This window comes from Mus caroli, unplaced genomic scaffold (assembly GCF_978045245.1).
Source record: "Mus caroli unplaced genomic scaffold, Mus_caroli_1 scaffold_14, whole genome shotgun sequence".
Classification (NCBI taxonomy): domain Eukaryota; kingdom Metazoa; phylum Chordata; class Mammalia; order Rodentia; family Muridae; genus Mus; species Mus caroli.
This window is the reverse complement of record NW_028227269.1, coordinates 100,591,655-100,614,561: the sequence shown is the minus strand read 5'-3', so window position 1 is coordinate 100,614,561 and position 22,907 is coordinate 100,591,655. Positions and strand designations below refer to the sequence as shown.

Here is a 22,907-nt window from a genome sequence, read left to right as displayed (position 1 = left end):
GTGTGTGTGTGTGTGTGTATTTTTGTTTTGTGGGGTTTTGTTTTTTGTTTTTTTTTTGGGGGGGGGGGTGGTGGTTTGAGACAGGGTCTCTCTGTGTAGCCCTGGCTGTCCTGGAACTCACTTTATAGACCAGGCTGGCCTCGAACTCAGAAATCCACTTGCCTCTGCCTCCCAAGTGCTGTGATTAAAGGCATGCGCCACCACCGCCCAGCTTATTTTATATTAAGAAGTAGAAGTGTAGTGACTTTATAAATGTCCTACTAATTGATACTGTGAAGATCAGCCAGTAGATTTTTGATAGGAAAAAGAAACCATGAATGTGATAATCAGCATGAACATACTAGGGTGAGAAACCATAAATTTTGGAGATAAATCTAACCTCACATGAAGTGGCTACAAGACACTTCCACCAAAGGAAGCCATGGTGTATGTAAATGAAGATTCAAGTAGTGCAAGATGAAACATCTATAGCAGCCCCAAACCTCACAATAAATTCTGAAGGATGTGGAAAGAGAAGGCCTTGCTGAAGCAACTCAGGTCACCCACTTCCCCATCCCTACCTGGTTCCTCAGTTTTTGAATTTCTTCCTCCCGATCTTTAATCCTGCTTTGCAGTGTGTTCTTTGTTCTATGAAGATCTTCCTCCATGTAACGGGATTCCTAGTGTGAGGAGTGAACAAATCAGTCTGAGTGTGCTCACACCAAGGACTCAGTTCATATCCCAACCACACTGCATGGGCCACATGGATGTGCGTGGGTCTGATGGGAAGTCAATTCTTCAGCATGATGCTGTAAGCACTGCACTAGGGTAAATCATTAAAAAATACAAAATATTCTTACCTTACAGCAATGAGGAAGAATGGGACATCGTTTATGAATGTAAAGTTTATTATAGAATAGTATTATTACTGATTATGAAAACAAACTGAAGAAATTTGCTATCTATAATAAACATAGATGTTGTTAGTAATACAGTGTTCATAAATAATTTTTTAAAAATATAAACGGCTCTGTGGTTACAAGCCTGATAGTCTGATAAAGGTTTACCAGATTTCTTCCATGTTCTAGGTCTGTAACAGTTCAAGGTTGAAATTACTCAATATGGTACAAATCTAGTTTTAAATTAAATACTGAATCTCTGATAAGTAAGTAGCCTACAGCTACAGTCAGCTCATGTGCCTCTACTTCACAATTTTTTTTAAATTTTTTTTTTTTAGTTTTTTTAAGATAGGGTTTCTCTGTGTAGCCCTGGCTGTCCTGGAACTCACTTTGTAGACCAGGCTGGCCTCGAACTCAGAAATCTGCCTGGCTCTGCCTCCCATGCGCTGGGATCAAAGGCGTGCACCACCACACCTGGCTCTACTTCACAATTTTAAAAATGGCATTGGGAAAGACTATAGGAAAACATCTCGAATAATAAAATATTATCCTCTATCAATCACATTAAATTGCTGCTCTTTGATACATAGCAGCTCCTTGAATTAACTGCATTGTAATTCTGAAAGGACAGCTAATCTTACAATTATATATTAACTAAAGCAGCCTGTGATACACATGTTTTGAAGGTCTCTGCTTGGTTCTTCTCTTAACAGTTACAAAATAATTTTAAATATAATTTCCATAAAAAATCCTAATGAAAAACCCATTTAAAAATTTAAATACACTTGGGCTGGTGAGATGGCTTAGTGGGTAAGAGCACCCGACTATTCTTCCGAAGGTTCGGAGTTCAAATCCCAGCAACCACATGGTGGCTCACAACCATCCGTAACGAGATCTGACTCCCTCTTCTGGAGTGTCTGAAGACAGCTACAGTGTACTTACATATAATAAATAAATAAATAAATCTAAAAACATTAAAAAAAATTTAAATACACTTAAGAAAATAAAGAGATTTTAAAATACACAAAATTAGAAATATTATGGGTGATACACTAAGAATCACAAGTATAATTTTCTATAAATTGAATGGTACCAACTTTTTACTGTATGAAGTAAGATAGCAAGAGCTAACAACAGGCCGGGCATGGTGGTGCACGCCTCTAATCCCAGCACTTGGGAGGCAAAGGCAGGTGGATTTCTGAGTTTGAGGCCAGCCTGGTCTACAAAGTGAGTTCCAGGACAGCCAGAGCTATACAGAGAAACCCTGTCTTGAAAAACCAAAAAAAAAAAAAAAAAAAAAAGAGCTAACAACAGTAGCAGTTATTACTATGTCATTTTACATGATAATAGTAGATATTACTATGAGAGGTAACATCTTACTCTGAAAATGTGGCTACAACATGTTTAACATCAACTGCTTCAATACAGAAACCAGTATGTAGAATATACATATATAGAAACTACAATATACTGATGTAAAATAATTTGGCTTGGGGAACTAACAGCAAGCAGCTAATATGGCACCAACAGTGTTCCGAGCAGGGGAAGTGGATGTAATGAGCAGTTTTGTGTTTTTTTACATTCCCTGACAGACAGATAGACATATGAAGTGGAAAGAATTCTAGAGCTGAGCAGTGGTGGTGCACGCCTTTAATCCCAGCACTTGGGAGGCAGAGGCAGGCGGATTTCTGAGTTCGAGTTCAAAGCCAGCCTGGTCTACAGAGTGAGTTCCAAGACAGTCAGGGCTATACAGAGAAACCCTGTCTCGAAAAACCAAAAAAAAAAAAAAAAAAAAAAAAACAAGAGGGGTGCATGCCTTTAATCTATGCCCCCCCAAAAAAAAGTGAGAGAGAGAGAAAAGGCACTCTCATGAAGTCTGACAACCTCAGTTCAAAACCCAGAACCCATGTAAACATGGAAGAAGAGAACCAACAGCACAAAGTTGTCCTTTTGACTTCTACAAGCAAGCACTGGCACATATGTGGTAGCATGCGTATGCCTATACTCAATACCATATATACAAACAATAATGATAAACAGTAAAAAAACAAAACCAAGCAAGCAAACAAAACCTCAAACCAGAGAGGGTAGGATGGAAAGGCAAGCGGAACCTGCAAGCTCCCACCTAACACAAACTCTCTGAGCCCATGTAACAAGCTTTCTCGGGAGGTGCCCTCTCCTTACCTGCTTCATTCGTTCCAGCTCCGTCTCCAGCTCTTGCTTAGATGTCCTCTGCTTAGCTATCTGGTCTTGCAGATCTTGTAATTGTTCTCTTGCTGATTCAGCCTCACTAACCTGCTGAGCCTCCATGTCCTAAGAAGAACCATACAGGTGAAAGCAAAAGCCAAAGGGTTCTGTTCAACACACACTGAACCAGTCTCACATCCTGTGGACTGGGCTCAGCAGTTCCCAGAGGGACAGGGATCACAGGAAGGAAATCAGCTACTTTTACTATGTGATTTGGGTAGCAGTGAGTGAATGATCACGATGCCCCAGCTGCCTGGCCCACAACCCTCTTAGCCTTATGATTGAGCAGTAGTTTGCTAGGAGATTCATGCCTCTATTGAAAAGTTAACACTTTCAAAGAACAATACCCAAAGCGACTTCACTACAACAGTTCTTTCTGTTGCTGTAGGCTGGCGCTTGTGTATCACCCATGAGCACACAGAGAGAATATCTATCCTGACATCACCAAGGTTAGCGTGTGAGCTGCTTCTATCTGCCCAATTTCATACCTTCCCATTTTTCAAACTCACAAGCAAGCTAGAAGTATTGGTGCCTTTAATCCCAGAAGTTGGAAAGGCAGAAGTAGGTGCATCTGTGAGTTCAAGGTCAGCCTGGTCTAAAGATCAAGTTCCAGGACAGTCAAGACTACACAAGAGAAACCCTGTCTCAAGAAATGAAAATAAACAAACAAATCTTCCAAGTACAAAGACTGGAGCTCCAGGTTCCTGCATTTCTCCACACAGGTTAACCACCAGCCCAGGCAGCAGGAGATGAGAGCCAACATTTTCTGCATCTCACCCTTTGAAGCACTGAGACCATAACACAATCCTCCAAACTCACACACTTTTGTGAACTCAAAGGAAAAAACAACAACAACAATTATATTTTCCCAGCCTTGGAGTTCATGGGGTAGCAAAGCAAACGTTGCCAACAACTCAGGTCAACTCTCCAGCGTCAGAGAGAACCCCAGGGGCAAGAGCAAGTGCTTGGAGCTGGGCTCCAGTCCTCCATCCAGCACTTCAGCTTTTTCTCTTCTCTGTGCCTGAATTTCTTCAAAGATAAAAAGAGAGTAACACCTCCCTCTCAGGGCTACAAAGAAGATGTTAGGACGGGTGTCTAGTGTGTGGCACTAAGTGCTCAGTAAATTTAACATAATGATTACTAGCAGCTTTTTAACATTTGATATGTATATCTATTTTTAATTAAAAGATTATTATGATGGTGTCTATGGATGACGAAGGGCATGCTTGCCACTGTGTGTATATGTAGGTAAGAGGACGATGTGAAGTCAGCTCTTCCCTTCTACCCTTATGTAGGTTCTGGGGACTGAGCTCAGGTTGTCAGGCTTGTACAGCAAGCGCCTTTATCTGCTGTGCCAGCTCCCCAGCTCCACTAACAGCTTCTTTATTTCATAAGTTGTAGTGCTTTTTATAGATCTAATACAGATTTTATAAACTTCTTCAGCAGGGGTAAGAAAAATGGGTCAATGTCATTCATGATGCTGGGATGAAATAATACAAGTTGGTCTTATGTTTTCTACCCAAAAAGGATTGAACAGATAATGAGTAAAGTTATTAGCATCTATACAATTTCTAATTTGACATGACTAAATTCTTTGAAATTCATATCTATTTACAAAGTTTAAATGATTCTACTTAGAAGAAAAAGGACTACAAGGTTCATTACCCTGCATTTAATCTATCACCAGAGACTACCCTATGATCAAAGATCCCCTACTTATGTGGAATAAATGGCCTAACTTATTGTTTTGTGCTAGGGGAATTGGACTGAGGGCTCCCAAATGCTAGGCAAGCAAGCTATTACTGAGTCACATCCCCAGATGGTTCCTTTTAGATTAAACACAACACTTATACACAAACTACAATTATAAGACTATGCATAAAACTGTAATTAGTTTCTGAACCCATGCTAATACAAGGAAACATTTCAGTTTTATAGAAAAACTCGGGGCTGGTGAGATGGCTCAGCGGGTAAGAGCACTGACTGCTCTTCTGAAGGTCCTGAGTTCAAATCCCAGCAACCACATGGTGGCTCACAACCACCCGTAATGAGATCAGATGCCCTCTTCTGTCATGTCTGAAATCAGTTACAGTGTACTTAAGTATAATAATAAATAAACCTAAAAAAAAAAAAAAAAAAGAAGAAAAGAAAAGCCCCAACTAATTTACTTTTAAATAGCAGAATTTAAGATCTAAACATTTAAAGATCCTTGTCAGTTTCCTGGTGCAACTTTTTTTGTTTTTGTTTTTGTTTTTCGAGACAGGGTTTCTCTGTGTAGCCCTGCCTGTCCTGGAACTCAACTCTGTAGACCAGGCTGACCTTGAACTCAGAATTCTGCCTGCCTCTGCCTCCCAAGTGCCAAGGTGTGTGCCACCACGCCCGGCTTCCTGGTGCAACTTTAGGCTTAAGTATATAGCAGCATTCGGTTCATACTTCACAAGTATTTGTCACCTCTTGGAGTTAGTCAACAGACAAACCTACTCCTGTAGACATATTTCTATATGGTAATTAACATTCTAGCAGAATGAAACACATTGTTTCAATAATTCCATCTCCCCCTAAAATACCGAATCATAACCTGATTTCAAACTGATGTAGCTGAGGGAAATGGTTGTCTGGTATGCTAAACAATGGATGTTACCTGTAGCTCAGACCTCAGCTGATGCATCTGGCCCATCAGCTTCTGGATTTCCTCCTTCTGCATCTCCTTCTCATGCCGAAGTTCTTCTAGTTCCATGCTGCTAGCAGTGCTGCTATCTAGGCCTTCAAAGCTTGAGCCTTCCTTTAAGCTGTTGATCAGTTTTTCTTTAGACTGTTGTGAAACAGAGCATAATTAAGCAAAGATGGTATCAGCTTATTATTTTTTTTTAGATTTATTTATTATACCTGTTTAAGTATTTTGCCTATAAGCATGTCTGTGTACCATATGAAGGCCTGGTTACCACAGAAGTCAGAAGAGGGCATCAAATCCTCAAGAACTAGTATAGGTGGGCACTGAGAACTAAAGCCTCTCTAAGAGCGACCAGTGCTCTCAACTTCTGAACCATCTATTCAGGCTCTAGTTTGTACTTTACTGCATTGTATTTATTCTTTTTTTTTTTTTTTTTTTTTAATGATGCCAGAGACTGAGCCCAGGGTCACACACATGCTAAGCACACTTCTCCCCGCTAGCTTACATAGTGTCTGTCATCTCACCATACAGAAACAAAGCCCCCAGACATTTATCCACAGAGGAAATCCATAGCTCACTGAAGTCGTAGGGATAAAAATGCAGGAGAACTTTGCTGTTTGTCCCTAGATCTTAGTTCCCATGATCATGTTATAGTTGCAAATGTTTCATAAGATTTCCCTCTTATGTTTTCTTCTTGTTCTTCTTTTCCCAGTAATACTCCAGCTTATGCTTAGAGAGCATATATAATGCACTTGGTACTGCACTAAGAGCTCTGTGAGATAAAGATAGCATTCCTTGCTGGAATTAAAGATAGCACACTCTGCTTCACAACTCAACAGGAAATTAGTAGCACCAGCAGAAGAAAGCAATAAACTCACGCAAAGGGGAATTGATCAGAATGTCAGAGTTCTGAGCTGGATAGGAGGCGTCACCTGAAAGCATGCCCAGTGAGACTAAAATAGAGCATATTTAAAACAGACAGAGAAAACAAAGAAGCATGGTGTGGGTGGGAAAGCACTATGGGAGGCAGCTCAGGGAGTTCGTGTGGGTGATGCCAGGCTAAATGTCATTTATTTTTGTTTTGTTTGAGATGGAGCCTTACACTGTAGTCCTGGGTGGCCTTGAACTTGTCAAAATCCTGCTTCAGTATCCTAAGTGCCAAAGTAACAGGCAGGTGCCAAATTATCTGGAGGCCAAATTATTTCATTTGACTTGGTAGGCTAAATCAAATTACCAGACAGTGAGCAGGGAAGTGCTGTGACAGCATTTCAGGGGGGTTGATCAGGCAGTGGGGTATAGCAAGTGTGCAAATCATGGTCCATGGGCCTATCTGGCCAGTTTCTATACAGCTCAAAAGCTAAACATGTTTTTTCACATTCAAATGGATTATAAGAAGAAAAACCAAAGAGTATACAATGGCAACTATTTAGCCCATAGAATATATAATACTTATTATGCGGTCCTTTACTGAAAAATCTGTGGCTCCCTGGAATGAAGGATGAGCAGAAAGAAGAGATCATTAGATCTCTTATGAAGATCTTAGATGATCTTATGAAGATCAACGTATCAAGCTCCTGTTCTCAACCAGTAAGAATTAAATCTTTCATCTTGAGTACAGAATTTTAGTTATTCCTCTTTCAAAAATTTTTTTTCCTTTTCACTTTAAAGATTTATTTTATGTATAGGAGTACACTGTAGCTGTCTTCAGACACACCAGAAGAGGTCATCAGATTTCATTACAGATGGTTGGGAGCCACCGTGTACTTGATGGGAATTGAACTCAGAACCTCTAGAAGAGTAGTCAGTGCTCTTAACAGCTGAGCCATCTTTCCAGCCCATCTTTCCTTTTTTAAGTGGCAGAACTATAGGCATTTCCCTTTCTTTTCTTTTTTCTTTTCTTTTCCTTCCTTTCCCTTTTTCCCCCTTTTCCCTTTTTCCCTTCCCCTTTCCCCTTTCCTTTCCTTTCTTTTTTAAAAGTACTAGAGGCCCAGAATCATTTGAAGGTGATGATAAGAATTTTATTATATGTAAGTACACTGTAGCTGTCTTCAGACACCCCAGAAGAGGGCATCAGATCTCATTATGGATAGTTAGGAGCCATCATGTGGTTGCTGGGATTTGAACTCACAACCTTTGGCAGAGCAGTGAGTGCTCTTAACCGCTGAGCTATCTCTTTAACCTGGCATTTCCATTCCTTTAGATTTTATTTTTTCAAATTTGCTATAATGAACATCACTGCTTATAAACTGCTTCCCACTACAATCATAAGACCCTTGGCAATGGCCTTTTGTTATGTTGCCAGTTTAGCTGTAACTACCTTTAGGTCTTCACCTCTCCTTTTTGAGAATCCCAGGGATTCCATATGCCAAATCCAACAATTCGATCTTGCCCTCATCAGGCCACAGAAGCTGCCTAACTCTCTCCCCTGGCCCAGCTTTTTCCTGGTTCTCCAAATACTGGCCACTCTTTTGGGGGAGTTTTCTTTGCCCAGTCTGTAAATGCTGATGTTTATAATAATGTACTTAGCCATAGGCTTTCTCCTCTCAAGCTGTATACTACTCATGATTAATTTTACTTACACTCTTTTTTTTTTTTTTTTTTGGCGACAGGGTTTCTCTGTGTAGCCCTGGCTGTCCTGTTACTCACTTTGTAGACCAGGCTGGCCTTGAACTCAGAAATCCGCCTGCCTCCCGAGTGCTGGGATTACTTCCACTCTTTGATGCTCTCCCATGGCCAATGCCATACCTCTCTGCTGAGCTTCAGGCTTGAATTTCTAATTACCTTCCTAACATTCACATCAATATCACATCAATTTCTCAACCATATCATAATTTGCCATAACCCTTCAACCCTAACATGCTGCCATTCCTATTTGTCTCTTTCAGAGGACAAGAGACAACCTCCTTACATGCGAGCAGAAACCCAGAGTCACTCCAGAGTCCAGCTGACTCCTTTCCTTTCTGATTAAATTTTCAATGTAAATTTCTCAAATATTCAATCTTCTACCTCTTAGCTACCCTCACTAGCTTTCCTCACTTCACAAACCTCCAATCACCTGTTGGCATTCACCTGCCTCTGATCTCACCATCTCCCTGTTCCTGCATTACATTTCTTGAGTACCAGATATTGTTTTGGGATGCAATGATGAGCAAGATAGTGTCCAGCTCTAGCTTAAGTTCGTCACTGCTGCTACACGTCTTAATTTCAAATCTCACCTAGAACCTCTCTCCCCTAACCTACGTTATTCTCCAGCAATGAGCACTAGTTCCCCAGGCACATAATGTTCTCTCAGGAACCCTGCCTCTGGCACAGCTTCTTATCTGAAATCTCTACCCATGTGTGAGCCTTCGTACCTATTCTTCAATGTTCTCTTTATAGTGTCAGCTCAGTGCAGTGAACCCTGGCATCCTTGAGCACCTAAAGGCTTCTTTCTCTTCCCCAAGTCCCATTGTATTGCATCAATGACTTTACCCTGTCAAATATTTTGATTTTTATAATTCTGCTAAGCTGAATGTGTCCTTAAATCAAAAGAAAAAAAAAAAACTACTAAAGTTTTGTAAATGGCTGTGGGTTCATGCTTTACTATTGTTTGAGTGATATTTACTAGGGCAAAACAATGAGGAAGGTGGTTTAGGAGTTGAGACTCGCAAAAACTAAACAGCAAGCAGCAAGAGTCAGCGGTCAGGAGTTGAGTAGAGCCATGGCTGAAGTCTCTGAGGCGACAGGTGGAAGCAAATGAGCACACATCAGTGCGAGGTAGGAAAGAGGGTCTAGGACCTAAAGGCACGTTTAGTCTTTGGAGCCTGGGAAGAGAACCCAGAGAGGTGGAGACAATGACAAGAGGACAAACTAGGAGCCAAGGTGGTGTGTGGCACAGAAGACAGGTGCTCCAAGATGGAGGGAGAATGACAGAGCCAACTGTGTTTTCAAAGTCAAAATGTATGCAAACAACATTAACAAATGACACCAAATATAAATTCAGGTCACTCTAGACCTTTTTGAGAAGATAATTTTAGAAATGCAATAGACAATAATTATATGATGGAACAAAGGGAACAAGTACTTAATAAACGAAGACAGGATAGCCCCAAGCATTCTGATACATTTGCAATTGAGACAAAAACAGGGGACAGACAGTTCAATGAAGAAGGGCTACAACAAAGCAAAACAAAACAAATGCAAAAGAACAACTTATTTTTTTTCCTTTGGGAGGGGTCCGATCTAGTCTTCATTCTTCTACTAGTGACCACCACATGCTTTCATGAGCTAAGACACAGTAGCTGTAGACACAAACACACAAAAACAAAGAAACAACTCAAATTGAAGCAAGCAGACAGACTCCATGCAGACAGGCAGACTAACCTAAATATAAATGGAAGCACGTGTTTTCTCTCTGATGAGATGTTGAGGGCTACACTGGTGACTACAGTTTTTATAGGAACCACCACAGGAGCACAATATAGCTGCTTAGCAACAACAGCATCATCAGAGATGAAGATCTTACCAAGCAAGCAGTGGTAAGATTGAGAATTTCTACCCTTTTCATCAGAGTTCAATGTGCAGCAGGGCAATACAGCCAACACATGCCCCAGTGTGTAGAGGGCTGCCGTCTCCCATAGAACGGCACATCGGAGTGTGCACTCATGCTTACTTGGAGTATCCGTGTAGCTTTTTGCTTGTAGTCAACTAACTCCTGCTTAGCAGACTCCAAGCTTGACCTGTGTAGCTTGACTTGCTGCTGGAGTTCATCAACCTTCTTCTTCTCCTCGGAGTACTTTCTTTCTGCCAGAGTAACTGCTTCTGCCAAATTCTGACGTTCCACTTCCATTTTGTTAAGGCGTGCAGCAAACTCACTCTGTGGTAAATTTTATATTATACATATTCAATTGCTTAGCTTGAAATATACTTATAACCATGAATTCAAATATCTTAAGGGAATTTACTAGCTCTGACTAAAAATGAGGAGGAAAAAAAATTGAAAAAATATAAAGTTGTGGCTCCCAAGCACAGCAATACAGGTCAACTAGGAGTCAACTAGGAGTTTGTTCAAGGTGCTACAAGGTCTTTTCTAGGCTTAGTGAACTGTAATTTCCAACTTTGGTTGTAGGGCTCTTGTTTTCTAGGAACTATGACAGGTGAGCCAGGTACAGTGTTGCACACCTAACTTCAGTACTTCGGACGTTGAGGTAGAACCCATACAGGTTAGTGAGGACCACATTCTATTGTATTTTAGTTAATTTAATTTTGAGTCAGTCTTTTGCTGAACCTGGAGCTCACCATGGCTAAACTAGCTGGCCAGAGAGCTCCAGGAATCTGCCTGACTCCCTGCTAACTCAGAGCTGAGGTCACAGATTTGTGCTTCCGTGTCCACCGTTTCACATGAGTCCCAACTCAGGTCCTCGTGCTGGCATAGCACACAACTTACTGAAGGATCTCACCAGACTCTGCTTCATTATATTTTTATGGCCTTAATAGGATTTCCTTGGGCTGGTGAGATGGCTCAGTGGGTAAGAGCACCCGACCGCTCTTCCGAAGGTCCAGAGTTCAAATCCCAGCAACCACATGGTGGCTCACAACCATCCGTAACGAGATCTGGCGCCCTATTCTGGAGTGTCTGAAGACAGCTACAGTGTACTTACATATAATAAATAAATAAATTTTTAAAAAAAGTTTAATAGGATTTCCTTGTATGAACATTACCACAACCTGTTTATCCCAGCAGCAAATGCCATTTGTATTTCTAGATTCCCCAGAATATGAATATAGCTCTACACACAATCAAAAAAATTTTATGTGAATATACATTTTTTAATCTCTGGGGTCAATACCTAAAGTAGAACTGTTAGACCATATAAGAATTCTATGTCTCTATGTGTAGCTTCTTGAAGAACCGCCTGTTCTTAGAAAAACTTCTGAATATTTTTAAAACAACTTAGGTAATATGACTCTTGTTCATTTGTAAATTTTAAGGAATCTAAGTACAGACCAAATATCCCTGAAGACAGTTTCAATATCTGAGTGTCTAAATTCCAATGTGCTTGCTGTAAGTGCAACTCACAAATGTTTTAAAGATTCAGAAGACAGAAGAGAATGTAAAATATCTTACTTATATTTTAAAATATGAGTTATATATTGAAACACAGGTTGTTTGCCCCTTATCAAAAATTTCCCAGGACCAGGAAGAAGTATCTCAGATTTTTTTTTTTTTAGAATGTTTGTAGATATAAAATAAGAATTTGCAACCTTGGCTATTCACTGGTATTACCCTTGAGTCTTATAAAACTAAACCATTTAAATTGGGCATGCCCTGGACCCAAGCACTAGGAGGCAGAGCAAGCAGAACTCCAAGTTTGAGGGTAGCCTGGTTTACAAAATGAGTTCCAGGACAGCAAAGGCTTTATGGTGAGACCCTGTCTCAGAAGCAATATAAAAACAAAAACGAAGTAGCCCTCAAGCACTAACACCTTCATTGGATTCAAACAGGTATCTCTTAAGACCTGTAAAGACCAGATATGGTGGCACACACCTTTAGTTTCAGCAGAGGCAGGCAGATCTCTGAGTTTGAGGCCAGCCTGGTCTACAGAGCAAGTTCCAGAAGAGCCAAGGCTATACAAAGAAACCCTGTCTCAAAAGACAAAATACAAGGGGCTGGCTAGATGGCTCAGTAGATAAGAACACTGACTGTTCTTCCAGAGGTCCTGAGTTCAAATCCCAGCAACCACATGGTGGCTTACAACCACCTGTAATGAGATTTGACACCCTCTTCTGGTGTATCTTAAGGCAGCTACAGTGTACTTATGTATAATAATAAATAAATCTTTGGGCCGGAGAGAGCTGGGCAGACCAGAGTGAGCGAGCTTGACTGGAGCGAGCAAAGGTCCTAGAAATTCAATTCCCAACAACCACATAAAGGCTCACAACCACTTGTACAGCTACAGTGTACTTATTTTTTTAAAGATTTATTTATTATTATACATAAGTATACTGTAGCTGACTTCAGACACACCAGAAGAGGGCATCAGATCTCATTACGGGTGGTTGTGAGCCACCATGTGGTCACTGGGAATTGAACTCAGAACCTTCAGAAGAGCAGTCAGTGCTCTTACCTGCAGAGCCATCTCGCCAGCCCCTACAGAGTACTTATATACATAAAATTTAAAAAATCTTTAAAAAAAAAAAACAAAAAACAAATAAAGAAACAAACCAAAAACCAAAAAACCAATTTTCTCTTGAAATAAATGAATCAGGTTAAACTAGATCTAGACAAGACTAAATAAAAATAAATAAGATGCCACAAACTACCACTTAGTGAAATAGCAATGATTGTTACATCTAAATTGATTGACAGATACACAGTTCTGATGAATATTAACCATTTTAATTTTCTTTCAAATAAAAATAATTTAGCAAGGATTAAGATAATTTTTTCAAATACCCAGGTTTTTGTTTGACAAAATGTACAGTAAGATTCGGTGGATGATCTGAGGTGGTATGAAGTACAAAGGCATCCCTCCCTCCCTCCCTCCCTCTGTACTAAGAGAACACACACAGTATCCCCTCTAACCTGCATTTGTTTGTAGCTCTCTTGCTCTCTCTTTAGAGTGGCATCAGCTTCATGCAGCCTCTCTTGAAGAGTTTGCAGAGCTTGATTCTGTAGGCTACTACCTTCATTGTGATCCTGCATTATTCTAAAAAATATAAAATAAAATTGTATCACATGAAAGAATGCATTTCCACAGGGAACAAGCAATCAGGCACCATGATTCTTAGAGCATCTATAAATTAGTCAAGCAAAGATGGTCTAAGACATTCTTAAAAGAATAGTTTTAGGCCATACATAAGTACATACCATATATTAAATAATGGATGGTGGCACTATACTTTTCAAATACTCTTAAATTTAGAGTTTGCTAACCATGTATCTCAAGGGTCAAAAAAAGTGAATCCATTTTATTTTGTTTTGTTTTGTTTTTTGCTTTTTCGAGACAGGGTTTCTCTGTGTAGTCCTGGCTGCCCTGGAACTCACTCTGTAGACCAGGCTGGCCTTGAACTCAGAAATCCGCCTGCCTCTGCCTCCTGAGTGCTGGGATTAAAGGCGTGCGCCACCACGCCTGGCTGTGAATCCATTTTAATCATTCACATTTCCGACTTTATTAGAAATCTTTCCTCTTGTAAATTTCTAAAAAAGATGATTCTTCATAAATTGGAAAACACCACATTATTACCATACTTAATACACTCCAGCTTGCCTTTTCTGTGTTAGCAGATTGCCTACCGTGACTTTTCACTCTGTAAGGCTTCCAGTGCTTCTGTGCGGGAACTCAGCACCTGGTCAGCCTCCTGCAGTCGCACTTTGAGGACAGCCAGCTGGGAGTCCTTTGCGGCCACTGCTTCAGTGAGGTCATCTACTTGCGCTCGCAGTTCTCGAGTTATGCGATCACTCTTTGAATTGTCAACATTCCATTTTTCAACTCTTACTCTTGCCTTATTTAATTCTATAAAAAATAAAACTTCTTAAGTCAAGCAAAACAACACATCTTTTCATGGGTATACGTAGTGATATATGTAGTCTGCCACCAAAAACAATTTTTAAAGATTTGAAACAAATTTCACAGGGTTTCAGGAAATACTCTATTTCATATCTACATTTCTTTCTTTTTTTTCACATCTACATTTTCTAGTCAGTTTTTACTAACCTTATTATGCCCCTCTGGCCTTGTTTCATGCCTAAATAAAACTTCCCACTGTTCAACTGCACTATTCTCACTGGCCCAACTGAACCAGGACAAACATTTCCTGTCCCTGTCCCCTCTCCTCAGCCACACATGCTCATAACCCCTCTGTCAATACCACACCACAGACCCAAAGTTATTATTTTTTTTTTTTTTTGGTTTTTCGAGACAGGGTTTCTCTGTGTAGTCCTGGCTGTCCTGGAACTCACTCTGTAGACCAGGCTGGCCTCGAACTCAGAAATCCGCCTGCCTCTGCCTCCCAAGTGCTGGGATTAAAGGCGTGCGCCACCACGCCCGGCGGGGCCAAAGTTATTTTTTAAAAAGATTTATTTAAATGTGTATGGAAGCTTGTCTGCATGCATGTTTATTCACCACATACATGCCACATTCCCCTAGAGGTCAGAAAGGTCACCAGATCCCCTAGAATTAGAGTTACAGATGGTTTGGACCCCACCATGTGGGGGTTCAGAACAGAGCTGAGACCCTCAGGAAGAGCAGTCAATTATCTCTTACCTACTGAGCCATGTCTCTGGTCCCAACTTTTTTTTTTTAATCATTTCTGAAGAATTAGAGGGTTTTCTACTTATAGATTATGTCACAGCACATTTCTGGAAGGCATTCATTATTCACATTGGTTTCCATGTTCATTTATGGTCCCTGAAGCGGCAACACTGTGACCATGCTTACTAGTGTCTAACACTGTACATACCTTAACTTTGGTTCATGAAATAGTTGGTTCTCCTTTAAAGTTCAGAATAGGGCTGGAGAGATGGCTCAGTGAATAAGAGCACTGGCTGCTCTTTCAGAGGTCCTGAGTTCAATTCCCAGCAACTACACGGTGGCTCACAACCATCTCTAATGGGATCTGATGCCCTCTTCTGCTGTGTCTGAAGATAGCTACAGTGTACTTATACACAATATAAGCAAATAAAATTTTAAAGTTCAGAATAAATAAATCAAATAATTAGAGGATTATTAATACATGGTTTCTACTGGTTCTTAAATTTAATAATTTATACATATGAATCCAGTACTTGTCAGGTTGAAACAAAAAGACAAGACTGCACTGAGTCTGAGGTTAGGCTGAGGTACAGGGTTGGTTATACTCTACTCTCCATTATTTTATTTTATTTTTTAAATTTAGTGTTTTTTTTAAGAATCTAAACTAGCCAAGATTCTATTTTATGCTCGTAGAAGAACTGGCTCTATTTCTAAATTTAGATCCTACATTTCTATGGACATAACACTTCACAAGCCCCATTAAGGTCCTACCTTCTTGAGTTTCTTTGGATCTCTGAAGTAATGAGGCCATTTCCTGATTTAAAGACTGGACTTCATTCCTGAGCAACTGATTCTCCAGACGGAGATTGGACAGCTCCTGCGACCTGCTGCTGCTGTCACTAGGTGAAGAGCTGTGCTCCACGCTGGTAGCACTTGGTGCTGTACTCTCCTCTGAGGGTTCCTTGTGAACCTCCGGCACAGAATCAGAACTGTTCACTCCTGTAAAACAAGAACACACTTGCGTACAGTAACATAGTCACTGTGCAGCAACAGTCACCTGCTTCTTCTGGAAGGCTGCTATAGTTTGGATCCCAGAAAAATACTACTAATTCTCAACAGATACCCTTCTGATGAAAATATATTCTCACAAGTGAAGTCTACAGACCTACAAAGATCCTCAAATCTAGACATACTAGAAGAAAGAGGACAGAATATAAAACACTTCTGAGAGGATTTTTTTTTTTTTTTTCTGAGACAGGGTTTCTCTGTATAGCCCTGGCTGCCTGAAACTCACTTTGTAGACCAGGCTAACCTCAAACTTACAGAGATCCACCTGCCTCTGGCTGCCAGAGATAATTTAAACTGAGTTTTCTTGTTTCCAGAAAAAAAAGCAGGGTAGAAGTATCAACAATGAAAACACTAAGAAGGCACAACAGAACAAGTATGAGGTTCAAGCCAAGAAGACTAATTCTACAGGTCACAGCAATTTGTTACACCCAAACTGAATCTAAAATGTCTTGCCAAAGGATGCCACAGGAGTTCAAATTTATCTTTTTAACTAAGTGTGATGCAAATTCACATTTAACTTATTTTTATTTTTTAATGTGTATACATATTTTGCCTACATGTATGTCTGTGCATTTCATTGTGCCAATGGAAGCCAGAAGAGACTTGATCCCCTAGAACTGGGGTTACAGACAGTTGTGAGTTACCATGTGAGTGTTGTGAACAAAACCCAGGTCCTCTGTAAGGTCAGCCAGTGCTCTTAACCACTGAGCTATTTCTGTAGCTTCACAATTAACTTATTCTTTAAATTATATGGGCAGAAGGGGACTTTCCACAAGGTTGGATACAAGTAATAACATGGTGCCTCAGTGTCTTTGGTAATTGAGTAAATGCACACTAAAAACACAAGAAACCAGGTGTGGTGGTACACTATAATCCCACCTCTTAGAAGCGGAGGCAGAGCATCACCATGAAACTGATGTTAAGCTGAGCTACCTTGTGAGTTCAAGGCCAGATTGGGATAGAATATTTCTTAAAACTAACATCAAAATGAGATCCAGGCCAATACTAGTAATCCTTAGCACTTAGGAGTGCTACAATCACAAGAACTCCAACAATTACAAGTTCTAGATCTTATCTCCAAATACTAATAAATAAATAAGAAAGACTTTTCCCCCACAAAAGTCAGGGTCCTCAAGGTAAGAGGTTCAGCAGACAGAAGCTCTTGCTGCCAAGCCTCACAACCTGAGTTAAGGTCCCAGAACCTACATGGCAGCAGGAGAGAACTCCCTCAAATTGTCCTTGATCTCTACATGTCTCTGTGGCTCATGAGTACCCACACACCTCTAGAAAATAGACATATATGTTTTAAAATATTGACATCTTTATCAGATCAAATAAACAAAAAAGATTTTTTTATTTGATCACAATGTTTTTTTTTTTTTTTTTTTTTTTTAAGATTTATTTATTTATTATATGTAAGTACACTGTAGCTGTCTTCAGACACTCCGGAAGAGGACGCCAGATCTTGTTACAGATGGTTGTGAGCCACCATGTGGTTGCTGGGATTTGAACTCTGGACCTTTGGAAGAGCAGTCGGGTGCTCTTACCCACTGAGCCATCTCACCAGCCCGATCACAATGTTTTAAAGTTAAAAAATAGGAAAAGTAGGAAAATCTCTTATATGTAATTAAGAGAAAATTTTAATTCAAAAGTCAAAGAAAAATCATAAATTTAGAATGTATTTACCACTTATCACATAATTTTAAAAAAATCTTTGTTATTCAATAAATAAGCTTGTAAAAGAAAGACTGTAGGGTAGTGTCTAAATAAAAATTACATGAAGATTTCAATTCTTCTTTGGAGTCAAAGAGACTAATTTTCTTTTTCTTTTCCTTTGTTTTTCTTTTTTTTTCAAGAGAGAGTTTCTCTGTGTGGAGCCCTGGGTATCCTGGAACTCATTCTACAGACCAGGCTGGCCTAGAAACACTACTGTAAGTCAGTATAGACGAGTAGTAGACAATGCTGTTGTCCTTGTTTACACCACACACTGGCAAAGATCCTTCTCTTACACCTACAGGGAGAGACACTGTCACAGGGGATGAAGAACACTATTCAAACATCTTAACTTAGGATGGCACAGCAATCTACTTAATTCTGAAAGAAACAGACTGGTTAACTACCAGGACTTTGGCTCCCAGAATTTTCTTCCATGGCCTTGGTGGTGGTTACACTGGTGTTGACAGAACTGACACCTGATGACGGGGAACTTGGAAAGACAGGAGCTCTGCCCTTCTCTTTCTTGATTTCCACTCTCCCAGTGGGCTCTTTTTGGGAACTGTTAAGAAAATCAAATAGCAGCTCATCATCAGGCTCTGATTTTTTCCTCCGAACAAACTGGGATGAAGGCCTAGGGACAGACGCATGCTCGGTGGGATGGGCGGCATCCCCGACTGTCCTGGATCCGACTTTCACGTTCGCTGTGCCAGCTATGATCGTGGCTTTCTGATGTCGGATGTTATCAGCAGCTGAGGAAATATAGTTAGCTTTCTGTCCAGTCCGGTAAGTTGAATCTGTGTTTTGCTGCTGAAGTTCAGGATAGTCAGTATTTTTGCTATAAAAGATGTTGCTGGTATTCTCCTTTCTGAGAGCTGTTGCAGCCCCCTGATCCACTCGGTTTAAAAGATCTTCAGCCCTTCCAGCAAGATCAGCAAACCACGACATGATGGTAGCAAAGCAATCCTACTGATGAACCTGTTTTTAAAAAAAAAAAAAAAAAAAAAGACAGGATTTGATCACTGTCTTCTGGAAAGGTTTCTGGGTTAAATCCTAACCTGCCTCATACTAGCCAACCTTGAACAAATTAGTACTAGAAGCTGAGAAACCTTATCTTGAAAATGGAGAACAGTAAGTATACTTCCTTATAGAATGTTTTTGTAAATATTTCTGTGATGGGTCTGTGCTGTGCCGCCCAAGCTTCTGTGAACAAATCAGCTTCCTATCAGAACTTTCCAAGTGCTTGTGGCTACAGGGACTCATCACCACATGTAGCTCAGAATGGTTTTAAAGATCAAATAATCGGGGAAACACTTTTTGAGAAGCTTGGCATACAGACAAAACCCTTCTGCTAGCTTCCATTATCGTTATTACAATTACTACTATTTTCCTTATTATTTCAACAAAGGGAAAATCTTAACATAGCAAAAACATGTTACAGACTGTGCTGTGTTCCCCAAAATCCACATACTGAACTCCAAACCCAAAGACCTCAGAATGTCACTTAATAGAAACAGGGTCTTTGGGCTACAGAAATGGCTCAGTGGTTAACAGCACTGACTGCTCTTCCAGAGGTTCTGAGTTCAATTCCCAGCAACCACATGGTGGCTCACAACCACCTGTAATGGGAATTCTATGCCCTCTTCTGGTGTGTCTGAAGACAACAACAGTATACTCATATACATAAAATAAATAAATCTAAAAAAGAAAAAGAAAAAAGAAACACAGTCTTTAAAGATGTAATTTAAACTGATGTCTATTATTAGAAGAGACATATACACAATTAGTCATAAAGAGAGACCACGTAAAAGCAGGAGAGAAGACAGCTAGCTCTAAGGCAAAAGGAAATCCTCAGAAGTCAGCCTCAGACAGCTGAGCAGGTAAAAGCCCTAGCCCTGAAGCTTGACAGTCTGAATCCAAACCATAGAACCTACTGAAGAATGAGGCAGGAGCCTCAAGAAAGGTCCTCTGGTCACAAATATGCCCACATTTACAAGTGCGCACACAACTAGTAAGTAAAATAATAATAAACACGTCAACCTAGCCAATACCTTTACTGTGGCCTTAGAACTGTGAGAAAAATCAATTTCTACTGTTAATCCCTCCCGCCTATGATACTTTTTCATGGGTGTCATAACAAACTCATACAAGATTCAAACAGGAAAAAAAAAAAAAACAAAAAAAACAAAAAAAAACGAAAACCTTGGCAAAATTCCAGCACACCAAATAAAAAGCCTCTGAAATTTGTTTCAAAGGGCTGAACTTGGGGAAAAAAAAATAAAACAGAAAAACAAAACAAAACAAACCAAGAAACCCCACTTGATTATCACAAAGTTATTACTGTTAAAGTGAAGCACTCCTGCTAGGTGGTGGTGGCACAGGCCTTTATTCCCAGCACTTGGGAGGCAGGGGCAGGTGGATCTTTGAATTTGATGCTATCCTGGTCTACAGAGTGAGTTTCAGGACAGCCAGGGGATGATACATAGGGAAATCCTATCTTGAAAAACAGTAACAAACAAAACTAACAGTGAAGCACTCCTGTGATTTATGTATGCAGCATATATAGGTCTAAAGTAAATTTTCAGTAATTTAAATACTTAGTACCTACCATGTGTATGTTGAGCTGAGTTCAATTTTTTTTTAAATGACTGTATAAATTATCTATTCAACCAACACATGCAAAAACCTTCCAGGTGCCAAAGTCAAGGCCACGAAGTAAAATTAACCTTCAAGCTGTAGAATGAAGTAAACTACAAAGTCAACAATGTTGGTTGAATGTGGTCGGTATCCCTTTGGCTTGGAACTATTATGTAGTTAACTCTTGGGCTTTCTTCACTAAATTGGCATTAGTGTTGTCTTTCCTTCCCATCTATGCTAGGTCTTTTTATTCTGTGTGCATGCCCTTCTTTTGCCTTACACTGCTTCATGTTGTTGCAATTGTTGTTTTAAAACATGTCTCTCCCTGCTGGGGAAGGGGGAGTGGGTGGATACACACAATGCCTGGTTTGCTCAATGATAAATTCCAATTCTAGCCCACACACAGGCACTCCTAGTAATTCATCCTTATATGTCAAGTGTTGTGCAAACATTATCACTAAAAATAATATAATATAAAAATAAAATAATAATATAATAAAAATAATATAATAATATAATGCTCAGCTACATTATATGGCAAATTGCAATGTCCTTTAGAAACAAATAAACATGGATATGGCTTAGAAAGATCCTGGAACTTCGATTCCACCTCAGACACTGGAATCTAGGTCAACCTAGTGGTAAACCCACCTTTTAACCTCTCTGCATCTAACCTAACTGTTTAAACACACTCTTTAGGAAACCCATTTAAGTGTGTATTTCAATTTATGAGAAACCAAATGAAAAAGGAATGTAACATGCCTTCTGACTTATAAAACGTCACACAAGCTCGATGTAAAAATTAGTGATGAGCGAGAGAAAAGTAGCTCTCCTAATAAAAAAAAGCCTGAAGACAATGTCTTGCCTCCCATCTGAAAGTTAACGGGGCTTTAAAACGTATCTTTCACGTGGATCGTAGACACTGAGCCTGAGCTCTTGTCTCAGTGACAGACTCCAAGAGGAGACTTCCCGTGGTGCAAAGCCACCGGGAAGGTCAGATGTCACACAGAGGCGGGGTCAGGGGTCAGCGGTCAGGCCCGGCGGTGTGACCACGGGTCCCCGGGAGGCGAGAACACACCGCACTGAGTCCCCAGAGCAGAGTCGGGGTGGAGGGCGGGTCAGCCTCGGTATCCGGAGCCTACGGGGCTGTGGCATCCCCTTCCTTGTCCCTGAGCGAAGACGAGCAGGACAGCGCTCGGGAAAGGCAGAGACCGGGTCCCGCAGGCCAAGCCGTCCCGCCCGCGGCCTGGTCGCGCCTCACCTGAGGACGCCGAGCGGCAACGCCGCGGCCTCGTCGCCCGCCCGGACCTCCACAGCAGCCCGCTGCTCCCGGACCTGCCGGCTAGCTCTTCCGGGAGACGTGGAAGGGCGGCGAGGACCTCAAAACAGAGTGGCCGACGAGCTGCCTGAGTGGCGGGGAGCTGAGCGCCGCCGGCCGCCTAGCAGGTCACTCAGGCGGCGGCGCCGGCGGCCACGGGGCCCTAGCGCCAGGCCACGCCCCGCTTCCGTCGGCCGCCTAACCGGGTGCCGCGCCAGCATGCGTGTGACGTAACACCGCCCGCACGCGGCCTCCATAACATTGCGGAGCACGCCCACAACGGGGGCAAGGTCCCGTGCACGACAGGGGCGGGTCCAAGCTAAACTGGGCGGGGCATGAGCCCGCCCAGGCCTCTGAGCTCCTCCTCCCTCTCAAAAGTTTTACACCTGAGGATTTCCAGGCAGAGAATGGAACTATCTAATCCCTGGGCCCGGGGGATGGTTCAGTAAATAGAGTACATAGATAAATAGCCAGGACCGACGGCCTGAGTCCTGAGTTCATTCACAAAGCACGCGCACAACACACACACACACACACACACACACACACACACTTTAATTAAAAATACAAGGGCTGGAGAGATGCCTCAGTGGTTAAGAGCACTGGCTGCTTGCACTTCCAGAGGTCCTGAGGTCAATGGCTCACAACCATCTGTAATGGGATGGGATCTGGTGTCCTCTCCTGGTGTGTCTGAAGGCAGCTACAGTGTACTCAATATAAATGAAATAAATCTTTAAAAGAAAAAAAAGAATACAATTTAAAGGGATGGGGTGAAGAACTTGGGGAGGGGGGACCAGTAAGGGGGGCAACATTTGGAATGTAAATACATAAAATAGTATAAGAAAAAAATAAAAGAATACAATTTTTAAAAAAGAACCTGCTTTCAAGTGACAGAGATGGATTTTGCCTAAACTAATGAACCAACAATAGTTCAGAGCCTTTTGTAAACCAAGAGAAACAGGGAGAAGTATCCCGAGGCAGGAAAATAAGTCAGTTTGTGAGGGTTCTTTGTAGAAAAGATAACTTGAATGAGACTACTATTCAATAGTGCTATAGTTATATTTTGCATACAGTTCACAGACTTTTTGAAATGGGTTTTTAAATAGAAAATCTGTGTTCAATAATTCACTGAAGGCTACATC

General features: G+C 40.9%; 1 protein-coding gene across 2 annotated transcripts in view; it reads right to left on the bottom strand.

The window, feature by feature from the left end:
• Golga5 (golgin A5) overlaps positions 1-21,939 on the bottom strand; it is a 29,443-nt gene extending 7,504 nt beyond the window's left edge. The window contains exons 1-9 of one of the 2 annotated variants that reach the window (XM_085830627.1): positions 21,709-21,939; positions 18,218-18,788; positions 15,801-16,028; positions 14,072-14,291; positions 13,361-13,484; positions 10,448-10,651; positions 5,767-5,937; positions 3,063-3,191; positions 561-659 (exon numbers count right to left, since the gene is read on the bottom strand). In XM_085830627.1, the coding sequence (XP_085686753.1) occupies positions 561-659; positions 3,063-3,191; positions 5,767-5,937; positions 10,448-10,651; positions 13,361-13,484; positions 14,072-14,291; positions 15,801-16,028; positions 18,218-18,758 (1,716 nt within the window). In that variant the 5' untranslated portion in view covers positions 18,759-18,788; positions 21,709-21,939. Of the gene's footprint in view, positions 1-560; positions 660-3,062; positions 3,192-5,766; positions 5,938-10,447; positions 10,652-13,360; positions 13,485-14,071; positions 14,292-15,800; positions 16,029-18,217; positions 18,789-20,418; positions 20,857-21,708 lie in introns of those variants that run through there. The other variant, XM_085830628.1, reaches the window with a different exon arrangement.
• Positions 21,940-22,907: the final 968 nt, after the last annotated feature.